At 41.8% G+C, this 16017-nt stretch overlaps 2 protein-coding genes across 9 annotated transcripts in view; both read left to right on the top strand.

The window, feature by feature from the left end:
- RETREG1 (reticulophagy regulator 1) overlaps positions 1-6033 on the top strand; it is a 122067-nt gene extending 116034 nt beyond the window's left edge. For all 5 annotated transcript variants that reach the window (XM_019951112.3, XM_019951111.3, XM_073802029.1 and 2 more), the window contains 4 exons: positions 739-876; positions 1655-1719; positions 1916-2042; positions 4193-6033. In XM_019951112.3, coding sequence (XP_019806671.2) covers positions 739-876; positions 1655-1719; positions 1916-2042; positions 4193-4680 — 818 coding nt within the window. In that variant the 3' untranslated portion in view covers positions 4681-6033. The remainder of the gene's footprint in view (positions 1-738; positions 877-1654; positions 1720-1915; positions 2043-4192) is intronic.
- A 9037-nt stretch (positions 6034-15070) lies between these two features.
- The window catches only part of ZNF622 (zinc finger protein 622), a 55956-nt gene continuing 55009 nt past the window's right edge, over positions 15071-16017 (top strand). For all 4 annotated transcript variants that reach the window (XR_012330636.1, XR_012330635.1, XR_012330634.1 and 1 more), the window contains exon 1: positions 15071-15671. Coding sequence is in view for 1 of the 4 variants with exons in the window: in XM_019951123.3 (XP_019806682.1) it covers positions 15071-15671 (601 nt within the window). In the remaining 3 variants the exon portion in view is untranslated. The remainder of the gene's footprint in view (positions 15672-16017) is intronic.

Genomic DNA, 16017 nt, shown 5'->3' with positions numbered 1-16017 from the left:
AGATATTTGAGTTTGCAACTCCTATTTAAAAGGTAAATGGGCACGTGTCCTAACAACAGCAGAGAAATAAACAGTAGGGAATACAACGCCTTTCCTGTGTTGATCTTCATTTCTTTTTGTATTCCTCATGCCTCACACAAAGGGCCAATGGTCAGAGCTCACATCCGTTCTCCCAAGTAGAACTCCTGTGGAATATCAGCCCTTTGATCTGCCTTGTTTAGGAGGGAAAGGAGAAGAGAGCTAGGGAAAGCGAGTCTAATACGGGCAAGGCATTATTCAGATGGTCTGTATTTATCTCATTTATCCTTCCCAGCAACCCCAAGAGATGAGGTTATTATCCCAGTATTACTGACGAGAGGCTAACAGATAGTTAATAACGTTTCTATGGAGAAATGATCATTTAACAAATAAGTAGAGTTGATATTTTAATCCAGGACTGTTGTCGGGAAAGCACGTAACCTTTGTATAAATTTTGAGGGTAAGAGGATTGAAGGGATGGAGTTATCTAATTGCAAGTCTTTGAAAACCATGACTGTTGGGTTGTGTGTATATAGGAGAAAATGGTTTCATTACAGGGGGAAGAATAAAAACTATGGACTTATTTCACAGAGGCACTTCCTTAAGAAAAAAAAACCAATTTGTCCGTAAGGGAACTGAAATAATTTTGTGACATACTAAGATGTAGCCTTTGGAAAGTAAGGTCACTTTCCTTAAACTCTCTTCCTCCTTATCTTGCAGTACTATGTGCATTTCTGTGTCCATTTTTTAAGTGTAATGATATTGGACAAAAAATATACAACAAAATCAAGTCATTTCTGCTGAAACTAGATTTTGGAATCAGAGAATATATTAACCAGAAGAAACGTGAGAGAGCTGGTAGGTAACGTTTGAATTTTAGATTCCACGCATGAGATGAGACATCAGCTGGCTATTATGAAATCACCTTTAATATATTTCAGGGTGTTTTAGCCTTTCACCACATATTACTACAGAAGCAAATCCCCCCAAAGTAACATAGCTTTTTCCTGTTTTAGGCTTTTATGCTTTTCTCAAACATAAAACAAATCGCCTTTTTAATCCAAATTGTCAGGGGAGAGAGAAAAGGCTTCAACACTTCTGTATTTGCTACTTATCATTTATTTTCTCTAAATCGTTTTCTTTGGGAGTAGACGGTTGCAAATAACAAATGACACAGGTAGGGCTGTGTGTGGGAGCCCTGTAAGAGGGGGCCAGTAGAACGGGAAGGAAAAGAAAATAGGGGGAAGACTAATGTGCTCCTTGTTCACTTTTTAACTTGGCTTGTGACCTTACAGATTCTCAAACTACAGGGAGCATCGGAATTGTCTGAAGAGCTTATTAAAGCTTAGATTGCGGGGCCCATACCCCAGAGTTTCTGATTCAGCTGGTCTAGGGGAGGGCCTGGGGATTTGCCTTTCTAAAAGTCCAGGGGCCACACTATGAGGACCACTGATATGGACCATTTCCCTCGGAAACCAAACAGTTGCAAATACGTGTACCTTGTTATGTGCAAACATTTAATTACGTGGAGGCGTTGGAGAATATGAGGAAGGTGGGATAAGGATATCTAATGGGTAAAATACACGCTGTCTAAGCTGGCCAGGAAACTGAAAGCTTCCAAATTTTTTCCCAACAGAAGCAGATAAAGAAAAAAGTCACAAAGATGACAGTGAATTAGACTTTTCAGCTCTCTGTCCTAAGGTATTTTTTGTTTAGTTTTCAATTTGTTCCTGTGTGGTTTGACTGTAAATTTATCTAAATGTACCAAAACTGGAATGATATTCTTAATAGACTCCTCCTGTTTCTCTAAGATGATTGAACAATATCGAAAGGAAAATGTTTCAAAAGATTCCCCACAGAAGTTTGAAATGTGTCACTGGTATTTATATTAACACAGATTAGCCTGACCGTTGCCGCGAAAGAGTTGTCTGTGTCTGACACAGATGTGTCCGAGGTCTCCTGGACTGACAATGGGACCTTCAACCTTTCAGAAGGATACACTCCACAGACGGACACTTCTGACGGTATGCTCACACTCCTAGATGCTCTGATTTGTATAATTATGAGTGCGTGCAAAGGTATTTAATCTGTCAACTGCTGACTGGATAAACAAGGTGTGGTACATCTACACAATGGAATCTCACTTGGCTATAAAAATGAAGTACTCACGTTTGCTACAACATGGTTGAACCTTAAACACGTTATGCTAAAGTGGAGGAAGCCAGACACACAAGTCCACACCTTGGGTAACTCCATTTCTATGAAATGTCCAGAATAGGCAAATCGTGCAGAAGGAAAATAGGTTAGTGGCTGCCAGCGGCTGGGGGAAGAGGGAATGGTGGGTGACTGGTAATTAATATGTTTCTTTAGGATGATGAGACTGTTCTAGAATTAGATGGTGGTGATGTTGAACAGCTTTGTGAATATATTAAAAAACACTTAATCATATACTTTAAAAGGGTAAGTTTTATAGTATATGAATTATATCTCAAAAGCTATTTTTTTGAAGAGTATGAGAAAAACATCTAAGCTAATCAATGTCCAAATCTGCCTTTATTTTGAAAACAAACAATTGACAATGAAAAAACTTAACTTCTGGACTATCTGGTGGCATTGTTTATAGCAGTAATGGGACGGGGGAGGAGAGAAGCTAATCCCATATATCCAGGGCTAGTCCTTATTAAGAGGGACTGAAGCATGGGGGGCAAGTTTCCCAAATCCAAAGCTGATTTCAGGGTTTCTCATATACTTTTTTTTTTTTTAACTAACTTGTTTTTCTTCCAAGTTAGTTTAAAAAAAAAAAGCTTTCTTATCTTTTATAATTAGGTTAAGTACAATTTAAAATGAAATTTGAGACAAGTCTTGTGCAATAACTTTTGCTAGTCTCATTGGATTATTTCAAGTCATTTTAACAATATACTGAAAATATAAGCAGGTTATAATGGAGGATTATGAATAAATTATTTTATATGTGTCTTTATAAGCAAGAACACACTTTCTTTTTCTAGAGGAAGGAAGAAGGCTGTGTAGTGTTGAAAAAATACAGGTTTGGAGATTGGGAGACCCAAGTGTAGCCTTGCTTTTGTCATTAACTTTATTGTATGACCTTGAACAGGTGACATGATTTCTGTGGATCTCAATTTCCTCATCTTTAAAGTGCATTAGAACAAGAGGGTCACTGAAGTCCTCTCAAGCTCTACAAGCTGTACATACCTACAAGACCAGTAAAACAAACCCTTTGTCCTTAAGCATCCTATCTCAGATTTACACAACAAAGGGAGCAACAATAATGGAACCCATATAGAAGGCTTTCATTAATTAACTTGAAGATTCCAAAGAGTTACTGAAGGATTTTCTGTGAAAAGTGAAAAACAATGAAATCACTGTCTGCCTACTAACCTGACATTGCTTTCAAATGTCCCAAATCTTAAAGCGTTCCTGTATATATTCAGGACCTATATTTTGCTAAAACGGTATGGTTAATTTCAGCTATATTCATGGAAAGCTAAATGTTTCCATAAGCTCTTAGGTTGAATATGGAATAGAAGGAACAGAGCTTCTTTTAACTCATTGCTTTAAACAAACACAGTTACAGATACTCAAACAGATCTCCATGAATGAAAATGCAAAGGCTGGATAATAGTCACCATCTGCTGGACCCAAATCTATGAAAACGTCCAATTGAAATATTTTTTATTTTGGATTATACATATCCACATTGGCTTAAGCTAATCCCCTCCCCAGGAGCAGGATGAAATTTTGGTGAACGTTTAAACTCTAGTCAGAGCTCCAAGCTGACATTAAGACAGGTTGAATAGTAAGTCATTACACACTTTTTGTGTTTAAGAGGAAAGCTAAGGCCATGGGGGGACATGTAGTGTTTGTGTGTACTTGTGGAGAGAGTGTCCCAGACTTGGGGGGGGTCTGATGGGAGGCTAGATGAATGCCAGAGTGATTCAGAGGATTCCAATTAAAAGCAGGGATCTTTTAGACAATTCTCTGATTTCAAATTTATTATGGTTTATTACAGGGTCTTATAAACCTTTGACTTTCTTTTTTTGTATATCTGAGATAGTAAAGGTTTATCAATGACTACTTTATAACTTAGAAGTTGAATCATAAAAAAAAGTTTATTATGGTGCTTAAGCATGAACTTCTGTTCTACATTTCACAGATCTTGACCGACCTAGTGAGGAAGTTTTCTCTCGAGACCTTTCAGATTTTCCATCTCTAGAAAATGGCACAGGAACAAACGATGAAGATGAATTAAGCCTTGGCTTGCCCACTGAGCTCAAGAGAAGAAAGGAGCAGTTGGACCGCGGTCCCAGACCCAGCTCAGAGAGGCAATCAGTGGCTGGTCTCACCCTTCCTCTGAGCGGTGACCAAACCTTCCACCTGATGAGCAACCTGGCTGGGGACGTCATCACCGCTGCGGTGACTGCCGCCGTCAAAGACCAGTTAGCAGGCATGCAGCAAACACTGTCTCAGGCTGCTCCCAGCCCAGGGGAGGACACAGACGAAGGGGATGATTTTGAACTACTGGACCAGTCAGAGCTCGACCAAATTGAGAGTGAATTGGGGCTTTCACAAGACCAGGAAGCAGAAGCACCGCAAAATAAGAAGTCTTCAGGCTTTCTTTCAAATCTACTCGGAGGCCATTAGTCTGGGAATCAGCTTGTATGACAGAGCACAGACAAACTACCAAAAAAATTCAAACAAGCAAAAAAAGAAAAAAAGGAAAAAAAAACTTTTCGAACTGTGAGCTTTACTGATTACTTTAGAATTTTGTTGGCCTTTTTTTTTCCCTTCTGCAGTGAGTTAATTGGATATATATCAGCTGACACTGATAGATTGATATTTCTCATAGTTATTTTTATGTAATGCGCATGGAAATGAACTTTATATATATGTATATATATTTACTGCATTGTCAGAGTTGAATATTAGAGGTTGTTTTTAAAGCAAAATGAAAACACCCAATTACTGAGGTCCTCCCATTAGTATTCCGTATTTTTTCTTCACAGTTATTTTTTCAAGCATGCAAAAACAGTTTATTGTAACTCGCTGAAATATTAACAGTTAATTGTGAAACATGCTATATTGGCCCCTCTGTTCCTAATACTTGGAAACAGTCAAAAAATTTTGGTAGATTTTGATGTAAAAAGACAAAAATGATCAAGGTCACTTTGGTTGAAAGACTTGGGAGATACTATTAAAATTCATTTCCTAGGAACAATTTTGAAAATATATTTAACTACGTTGGATGGGCTAGTACATTTCCATGTTATTTTTGCAGTTGTAGACTTTAGGCTTCCTTGTAAATGGCGTGCTCCATTGACTGCCAGCTCTAGTCTTGCAACAGGTGGTATTAACCCATCGAAAGCAAGTAATTAGATATCATGTAGACGGTGGTTTCGATGTAAGCAGAGATCGGGCTGTGCTTTGTTGTTCAATTGTCATATATTTGTGATAGGGATGTTGTGAGTACAGATCTATTCTGCCTGCTCAGAACTAGGTTAAACCTCATCTTTCATATTATGGAAAAAGTCTCTTAAAATTGTGAAACTAGTTGCTGGTATGTTCTATGAGCGATGTGGTCATCAGCCTTAGAGAAACGAGAACTGTTTGTAGTCTGACTCTCCTACAGGAGAGAAACTTGCTTGGTTTTCAAGTGTATTTATTTGCCATAGAAGTCTAAATCTGTAATCTGTTTCTTCTTAGGAAGCTAGAATATATTTTTCCTTTATTTTAAACTTTTTAGATCACTTTTAAATAACCACATTTCACTTAGCTGTTTAACAAAGGACTAAAGAGAAGAAATCAAGCTAATTTTGTTTTTGTGATAGAAACTTTTACTATAGAAACTTTTAATAGTGTTGAGGGACCATGTCAGCAACTACCAACCATCTCTTCAATCTTCAGGTACAGCTGGCATTCTGACAGATGCACACAGACATCTGAGCCCCTCAGAAAGGAAGGATAATCCAAGAATATAGGAAATCTGTGGTCCCCTCCCTTTACTTTATCCCTTCCCTTATATGTCTAAAGAGTAATGATAGGTCATCTGACATTTTAATGTAGCATCTCTTATTTATTTTTTCTTTCTGAGGTATTAAAATATCTAGACTGAATTTTGCCAAATATTAAAGGGAGAGAAGTTACTGCAGACTCTGAACACTTGCTTTTCGTGATTGACGATGCTTCTATGTCATTAGTGCCTCTTGACTGTGTTTGAGTCCTTTACTGATACAAATTGAGCCTGTGCCTTCATTATCTTGCCCGTTTCGGTACAAATGAAAACCTGGTGTTAGATGTATGAACTGTGTGGGTTTGCAAGGAATATACCTGAATTCTATTTCAGTAAGAGTTTCTGGACATGAAGAAAAATACAGTCACGTATTTATAAAATAGTTTGTTACCAGGTTTATTATTTTTTTATGTGTATGTTTCTTCACTTAAAAAATATTCTTGGCCATGAAGTCAGAAAGTTTAAAGGTCTTTTCAGTTTCTTCATTGAGGGGAAAACGAGAAGTTAAATAACTTAAGTAATTAAAGAATGTGTTACAAGTCACTGGACAAGCTTACAAGGAGATAAACTCACGATTTGATGGCATGAACAGTAAAGCCAGAATCAGATGTTATAAACTATAAATTAAAAGGGGTTTGGGGAGGTTGTTAGGGTAGAAAAATGTGTTACAGCCCTATGGTGGAGACATACCAGCTCTCTGTGGGCAGTAGGATTATAACCACACATGCACTTCAGTAGTATTTGTTCCAGAATATATGTGGCTATAAATTTACACAATGTAATAATGGTACTCTTAATACTACAAACATAGGATGTCAAGGGGTTCGTTTTCTGTGTGTGTGTGTGTGTGTGTGTGTGTGTGTGTGTGTGTGTGGCGGGGGATAGGGTGGGGGGAACATTATATATAGTCCTGTTTCTGGCTTTAAGATGTACTAACAATAAACCCTGTGGCTGATTCAGTACAGTGGGAAACTACAGATTCCTTACCATGAGAATGTATGCAGTCATTAAAATGTGAAGCATGGATACTTCTTAATTGTAGAGGAGCTGTAGAAAGATGTTTTGTTCACTTCCTGTAGGAAATGCTGAGCAAAACCGTACAGTGGGAGAAGCATACACTGATCATGCATTTTGATCTGAAGCAATAAAGCAGGGCTGAAGTTCAAGCTTGTTTTGGAAGGTCAATCCAGGCTTAAAGCGATATTTATATTCTCATTCTGAACATCTTTACTTTTTATGTACCCTAAAAATCTTCAGAAGTGATTTTTTAAAACTGCTCCCTCCCCAATTTAGTGGAATGTTAGGAAAAGAAACTTTTATGAGGTTTGGCAAGTGGCAAACATCCTCCACATATTTTGGCATGTCACGCTTACATTTGAAATCAGTGTGACTTTATTCCTTTTTAAAAAGTGGCAAAGTGCCAGCAAACTACTGATTTTAGGCCAGAAGCAAATCTACATTTAAGAAAAAAGCGATTTAAAAGTTTTCCTTTTCTGTTTATACCTTAGGTATAAACTACCTTATAAACTACCTTAGGTAGTTCCTTATACTGCTCTGGCTATGTTAGTTATGAGATAAGAAATTATTTTGAAAACCCTTCCTAAACTACTACCCTTCCTAAACTACATGTGTCACAGGTCACGTGTATCACAACGAAGACACAGTCTCTGAACTATATTTCTGTATATTATTCCTCCTTTTCCACTGAAGCACTTAAGGTAGGATGGGATGTCAGAATTATGAGGTCTGGGTTCTGATGTTAACGTTATGACCCTAAGACACAATGTCAAGTCGCATAGCATCTCAAACCACCACCTCAGTTTCCCCAAACATAAAATTAGGAAGCTAATTCCTATCCTCTCACACAGGGATGTTTTGAGAATGAATGAAAAAAGAAAAATGCCTGAAGCATTTTCGGGGGAAAAAAAGCTGTATAAAACCAAGATAGTGATCTTTTTCCTATTTCAGCTAAGCCATCTTTTTGAACATTAAAGAAAAGTCAATCAACAAGAACCTGCTTACAAAACAGACTCTAAAGTTCTTTTAATGGGCCTAGCATGATATTGGCCTTATAATCCAATAAATCCTGTAGAAAAAGAGGATAGACAGTGTTGCCAAATTGTCTGTTATTTCATTTGACTCTGAAACATGTGTAAGGTTCTACATTAGTCATTGTGAATGGTTCTAACACATCCTGGCTGCGGGACTGAAAGTCACCTAACATCTGTACTTGTTTCCTTCACCTATAAAATTAAGATAAAGCACCTGCCTCATAGTATGTTATAAGATTAAATGTTTAAGACTGGGGTTGGCAAACTACCACCCATGGGCCAAATCTGGCCTGCCACCTGTTTTTATGGAATATTTAAAAATATAATTTTCTTTTTCTGGACTTCCCTGGTGGCACAGTGGTTAAGAATCTGCCTGCGAATGCAAGGTACATGGGTTCGAGCCTTGGTCTGGGAAGATCCCACATGCTGCAGAGCAACTCAGCCCACATGCCACAACTACTGAAGCCCGTGCGCCTAGAGCGCGTGCTCCACAACAAGAGAAGTCGCTGCAATAAGAAGCCTGTGCCCCGCAACGAAGAGTAGCCCCCTCTGTCTGCAACTAGAGAAAGCCCGCTCGTAGCAACGAAGACCCAATGCAGCCAAAAATAAATAAATAAATTTAAAAAATATATATAAATATTTTAAAATAGTTCCAAAAAACCCAGAAGACTATTTTATGACATATGAAAAATACATGAAATTCAAAATTCAGCACCCATAAAGAATGTTTTATTAGAAGAGGGCCACACTCATTTATGTACTGTCTATGCATCCTTTTATGCTAAAACAGAAAAGTTGAATAGTTGTGATGAAACCATAGGCCTACAAAGCCTAGTATATTCACTATCTGTCCTTTTATAGGAAAAGTTTGCCAATCCTTGGTCTAATACGTAGAAAACACTCAGTTACAGTTAGGGTCCTGTGTAATCCTCATGACTACAATTAAGTGGTATTAAGAGCTTTTCTCAGAAGGATGGGGTCAAATAAATTGTCCAAAGTCACACAACTACTAAGAGGAAAAGCCAGTTTGACCCCAAAGCCTATTCTCTTTCTAATATGTCACACTACCTAATAGTTTTCATTTTTTTAAAATACATTAAGAATGATCATATTTATTGGCTTCCCTGGTGGCGCAGTGGTTAAGAATCCATCTGCCAATGCAGGGGACACGGGTTCGAGCCCTGGTCCAGGAAGATCCCACATGCCACAGAGCAACAAAGCCTGCGAGCCACAACTACTGAGCCTGTGCTCTAGAGCCCAAGAGCCACAACTACTGAAGCCCACGCGCCTAGAGCCCAGGCTCCACAACAAGAGCCACCGCAATGAGAAGCCCACACACCGCAATGAAGAGTAGCCCCTGCTCACCACAACTAGAGAAAGCCCGCGTGCAGCAATGAGACCCAATGCAGCCAAAAATAATTAATTAATTAATTAATTAAAAAAAGAATGATGTTGGTAATAGTTTAACAGAATTTCACTAAATATTAAAGATTGATTTTATTTGACTTGATTAATTTTTCTTTTTTCAAAGAATCCACAAATCAGCTGATCCAAACTGTTTTAAATGCTGCAATAACCAGATTTTGCTATACATTTCAATCCCTTGTTAATTTAAGAAAACTTTGCATATCTAGATATCCAAAAACTAAGAGGTAGTAAAATGTTTTTAAATTGTTTATTAAAAATCATAATGCTTTACTTAACATTTTTATGAACACAGAAGTCAGAGAAGTTGTAAATCATTTAATAAATATATGTTTTATATTCTATATTACCCCCTGTAAGTTAGCCTCAACTAATCCAATCACCTTCATACTTTTCCCTTTAAAAATCAAATTGCCACTGCAATATAGGAATGTGGAAAGTAGTATCAACTGACTTGAAGATGACCTTATTAGTCTTAAATTTTTTTTTTTTTTTTTTTTTTTTTTTTTTTTGCAGTACGGGGCTTCTCACTGTTGTGGCTTCTCCGTTGTGGAGCATAGGCTCCGGACGCGCAGGCTCAGAGGCCATGGCTCACGGGCCCAGCCGCTCCGCAGCATGTGGGATCTTCCCGGACCGGGGCACGAACCCGTGTGCCCTGCATCGGCAGGCGGACTCTCAACCACTGCGCCACCAGGGAAGACCCTGTCTTAAATTTTGTAATTATCAAAGATCACCAGCCCAGTGTCATCCAAGCTGAAAAAGAACATCATCGTGGGTACTGTCACTTTTACAGTGTGTAGAGTAACTTCAATAATTTGGTAAGTGAATTAGTTTTTAAGAGCTCTGTCACAGTATCCAGAAGGAATTCTAATTTCCAGTATTTTCAAAGCTAAACTTTTTTCATGGGCAGACTCAGTTTAAATTCTTTGGAAGAATGATTAATTTGGTAATAAAAATTCTTGATAGTATTATCAGCAGAGTTTAGACACATTAACATAAAACCCTAGATATGCCATGGAGAAATTTAACTCGAAGGTCTCTTGGCCAAAGGGCTTGCATTTACCAAGGACCTACTGGCTATAGATCTGCTCCTTTCTGGTATTTCTCCAATCAGTTACAGATACTGCTGCTGGATCTATTCGAGGTCCAGTTCTATTCCTCATGCCCATAAAAACTGAAACACTCTTGGAGTCCCTACTGTTCACCAACTGAAAAATGAACAGCAAACTCTAGAATTCAACTCTTTACCCAGTGATACCTTAAAACCTCCTAGTCTTCTTTCCCCTATCTTTTGCCTCAAGAAAACTAGACTTGTTGTCTTCCTAAATATGTCCCTTATTTTCTCTTCTAGGTGCGCCCGCCCACTTTTCCACTTGCAGATGAAGTCCTTATTGTCCCCTCTCTCTCAGGACCCACCCATCTGAACTGTCAACTCCTTCCTTAATGAAAACTTTTCTCATCTCCCTAGCTGATGCCATTTTTCTGTTCTAAATACCCAGTGCCCCTTTCTTTGTATTTCATCTTACTTGACCCCATCTTTATTCTATTAGTTGTGTATTTGTTACCATCCTTAACAAAGCAGAAAAAATCCCCTTGAAGACATGTTTTAATTTAGAACCAGTAGGATAGTATATATGAGATATTGTGAGTTATAATAAAATACAGATATTTGGTCTTTGTCCCATTCTGGGCATGGAGCTCCTAAAACCCTTGGAAGGTCTTAAGTGATGAGAGTGATAAAGGTGCCTTTTGTTATGTTGATGAGGTGACTTTTGCAAAGCCCTTAGGTAGCCTAGCGGAGAGGGTGTCACAACCAAAACTCCAGAGGGAGAGAATCTCTTGTTTGGGAACTTCCTGACCTCACCTTATGTGTCTGTTCATTGGGCAGTTCATTTACATCTTTTAATATCCTTGTAATAAACTGGTAATCTAGTAAGTAAATGAGTTTCCAGATTTCTGTGAGCTGCTCTAGTAAATTACTCAAACCTGAGTAGGGGGTCATGGAAACCTCTGATTTATAGCCAGTGAGAAGCACAGGTAAAAACCTGGACTTGGCATTGCCTTCTGAAGTGGGGCCAGTCTTGTGGGACTGAGCATTTAACCTGTGGGATCTGACTTTATCTCCAGGTAGAAGGTGTCGGAACTGAGTTGAATTTGAGAACACCCAGCTGCTGTTGGAGAATTGCTTGGTAGTCTGAAAAAAACACCCATGTTCCTGGAGATAGGAAGCATGGGTGAGAGGTGATAGGAGATACTGAAAACCAGGCAAAGGAATTTAAACTTCTTCTATGGGCAACAGGTAACCATTCTTGAACACAAGGAGTGACACAAGAGGAAACATGGCTGAGAGGAATTAGTGTGATTATCTCTATGGGCTGTACGGTAGACTAAGAGGAAAGAGAAGGCTCTCCAGGAGACTACAGTAGAATTGCAGCCCATGGGAAATTTAACAAGGTGGAGAAAACAATGTCCCTTTGAAGAGGAAAAGGAAAGAACCCGTGGAGAGTTCAAAGATGCTGAAATGGGTCATGGAAATGGATGGGAGGAGGTAGGGAGGAGATAATGACCTGAAGAAGGAACAGATGCTTGAAGAACCATATGTGAACGATAATTGGAAAGAGAAAACAGAAGTTCTTTACTTAATATAACCATTCTCTGCTTTGATTTTAGAGAAGCTTGAAAATATACATTATTTTGCTTATCCCTGTTGAACAAATTACATTTCTTAAGATGGATATCTGTCCAGAGGACTCAGCTATTTTAAAAGATTTTGTAATCTAAAAATCAAGTTTTCTGGAATGAAATCAGCACCAGACTTAACTTGCACTACAAAAGGTTTGTTTAATAAATACTGAACAATTTATGTGCCAGCACTGTTCTAGCTTTGGGGTACACAGCAAGGAAAGGAGTCCCTGTTCCCATGGAGCTTGTAGTCTGGAGATGGATGACTAACCTATAATGGGACTGACTATCCTGGTTTGCAAATGATGGAGAGGTTTCCTGGGATACAAGACTTTCAGTGCTAAACCTGGAAAATCAGGGACAAACAACAAATGCTAGTGGTGGCCCATTTCCCAAATGGTCCCCAAAGACACCCCATTCATGCCCTTACAAAGTCCCTCCCACATTAAACAGAGCTGACTTTCCTAAGTAACAGCATATCGTAGAAATGACCCTGTGTGACTTCCAAGGCTAGGTCCTAAAAGATATTGTGACTTCTACTTTGCTTACTTTTGAGGGAAGCCAGTAACCATGTTATGAGGACACTCAAGCAGCCCTAGGTAGAGGTCCACTCAGTGAGGACCCCAAAGCTCTTGCTATCAGTGTGTAAGTGAGCCTCTTCCAAGGGGATCCTCCAGCCAGAGTCAAACCTTCCAGCTGCCGTCACATGATCAGCCCTGTCCCCCCGCAACTTCATGAGTCCATGAGCCACGTAAATTTCCGACTTACAGAAATGGAAAGAAGCAAAGTCTGTTGTTTTCCTGCTAAATGTTGGGGTAATGTGATATGGAGTACTAGATGGCTAGTACAGTGCTACTGAGAAAAGGTCTGCGGGGGTAGGCACTACTGTGAAAAGAGGGTGTGGATAGGGCCCTCCTGTAAACGCCTTTGGGCAGAAACCTTCAAAGTAAGGGAGCAAGACAGCAATACTCGATCCAAGCATAATAGTAAAGAACTTCTGAGATTTAGTATGCACTGAGATGACAGATGTTTGCTTAGCCTTGTTAGAGCAACATCAAGCGTCAGTGTGACTGAAGTGGGGTGAGCAGAGTGGGGAAGGGGGTGTGACAGGCGGTCAGGAGGGGTAGGGCCTCCTAGAATAGAAAGGCAATCCTCTTGGTCAGTTTGTGCTGCTATAACAAAATATCACAGACTGGGTGGCTTATAAACAACCTTTTTTTTTTCTCACAGTTCCGGAAGCTGGAAGTCCAAGATCAGGATGCCAGCATGGTGCGGTGAGGGGCCTCTTCCTAGTCTCAGACTTCTTATTCTATCCCTTTTTGGGTCTCTGAGGTCTATGTGCTCAGAATCTAATCACCTCTCAGATGTGCCACCTCCTAATACCGTCACTTTGGGAATCCGTTTGTCAATATACGAATTTTTTTTTTCTTTTTGAGGGGGGTGGCACAAACATTCAGACCAGGGCAGGAATGTGTTTGTACTTTATTCCCAGTCAGGGGAAGCCACTGAAGGTTTTCAGCAAGAAGAACAATGCGACTTAACCTACATTTTAAAAAAACATCGGTATCTTCTTTGGTGCTATGGGCCGCTTGGATTTTAAACATGCAATGTCCAATTCTGAAAAAGGACGGACTGGTTCAGCTAGGCTGCGCAGACGAGTGTAAGAACTCCCTACGCCTTTAACATTCATGCTTCCTATAGAACCGGGCTGCTACGCATGACATGACATAGTTAACTAAGTACAGGACACGAGGCTCGTCTGAACTGAGGTGTGCTGTTAACTGTAAAATGCGCACTGGAATCCCAAGATTTAGTACCAACAAATGAATGTAAAATGTCTCACTAAATCTTCTGGCTTGATTACATGTTGAAACGATAATATTTTGGATATACTGGCTTAAATAAAATATGGCCATCTTACCTCTCTCTTTCCGCTTTAATGAAAACGCGGCTACTATTAGATTTAAGAGGACCTACTTGTCTGGGATTCTATTTCTACTGGGCAGCGGCTGGGCTGGACTCTGCGCTCCGAAGTGCAAACTATCCATCCAGGAGTTTCCCCTGCGCCCTTTCCGCCCCAATAAGGCCGAGGTTCTGGCCGGGAGTCTCCGGTTTTCCTGTGAGTTCCCTCAGCCTCTAACCCGAGTCTCCGTTCCGACCCCCGGGCTGGCCAGCATCTCTGGCTTTCGTGACACCCACTCCCGGGCTGCAGGGGTGCAGGGCGCGACCCTCAGAGAATCCAGACGGTCGGGCGGTCGCACGCATCAGTCCTCCCGGCTCCCCAGTCCTCCGTCCCGCGCGGTGGTCGCCTTCCCAGCACCACGCCTCACAGCACAGCCAAAAAGGACAGTAACCTGCGGGGGCGAGGCCTGTCGATCACACCCAACTCAGGGCAACACCCACCTCGGTCGACTCAGTGAACACCTATTACTTCTGGTCAACCCAGCTCACGCGGAACCACCGATCCCACACCTCGCGGAGACCTAAACAACAATCACCTCAGGCCCATCCAGTCACCACTCGTCTCAGGCTCATCCAATCATCACCTGCCTCAGGCCCATCCAATCACAACCCTCCTTACGCCAACCCAATCAACACCCACCTCAGGCCGACTGGGCGGGGCCGGATCCCTCCCGGGCTTCCCCCACCTTCCCGGGGCCTCTGGCCTCTCCGCGGCGGGGGCGTGGCTACAGGTCGAGGCGGGACTTCCTGTCCGGCCGGAAATAATTCGATCCAGTCCGGAAGTCAGCTCGCAATCCGGCTCTTCGTGGGTCTTGAGGCTTACGGTCAGAGTGTCTGGTGGGGTCAGGGCGCTCAGTGATCGCTAGACTGCTGCCTTGGTTCGCCTCTTATTTTCCGGCTGGCGATGGCGACCTACACCTGCAACACCTGCCGGGCGCTGTTGGACGACGCGGAGGCGCAGCGGGCCCACTACAAGACGGACTGGCACCGCTACAACCTGAGGCGCAAAGTGGCCGGCATGGCCCCGGTCGCCGCCGAGGGCTTCCAGGAGCGGGTGCGGGCGCAGCGGGCCCTGGCGGAGCCGGAGAGCAAGGGCGCGGCCACCTACTGCACCGTCTGCAGTAAGAAGTTTGCCTCCTTCAAGGCCTACGAAAACCATCTGAGGTCCCGGCGGCACGTGGAGCTGGAGAAGGAGGCGGTGAGTCGGAAAGTGGCGATCCTGAATGAAAAGAACTTGAAGGAAGGGCTGGGCGTGGACAGGGATGCGGTGAACGCGGCCATCCAGCAGATCATCAAGGCCCAGCCGTCCACGTCTCCCAAGAAGGCGGCCCCAGCGCCCGAGGCGGAGTCCCGGAGTCCAGTGACTGTGGCCGCTGGAGGACGTGGGACTCAGCAGCGAGACCCGGTGGAGAAGCCTCCCCGGCTGCAGTGGTTTGAACAGCAGGCGAAGAAGTTGGCCAAACAGCAGGGGGAGGAGGAGAGTGAGGACGACCTGGATGCAGATGGTGGGGGCCTGTCTGGGGGGCGGGGAGGGGCGGGGGACGGGGCTGGTCCTCAAGCTTCCAGTTTATCTTTGAGGTTGGAGGGGGGAGGTGTCCGTTTTCAGGTGAAGGTGATGCGTGAGGGTGTTTCCTTGGTTTCTGAAGTGGCTGGTGTGGCCAGCACCCCCACAGGGCATTTTGTGTGTTTAGCTCACTGTTGTCGATTCAGGGACTGAAACCTTAACGGGGGGTGGGGGGAATAGTTACTTAGTAAATATTTGTAGAATGAAAGGATACATTCTCTGTTGAAGGAGGAGATTGTTAACATATGCAGAAGGAGAACATAGTACCCTCACACCATGTGCTGCAG

Source organism: Tursiops truncatus, chromosome 3 (assembly GCF_011762595.2).
Source record: "Tursiops truncatus isolate mTurTru1 chromosome 3, mTurTru1.mat.Y, whole genome shotgun sequence".
Taxonomy (NCBI): domain Eukaryota; kingdom Metazoa; phylum Chordata; class Mammalia; order Artiodactyla; family Delphinidae; genus Tursiops; species Tursiops truncatus.
This window is presented reverse-complemented; position numbering and strand designations above follow the sequence as displayed.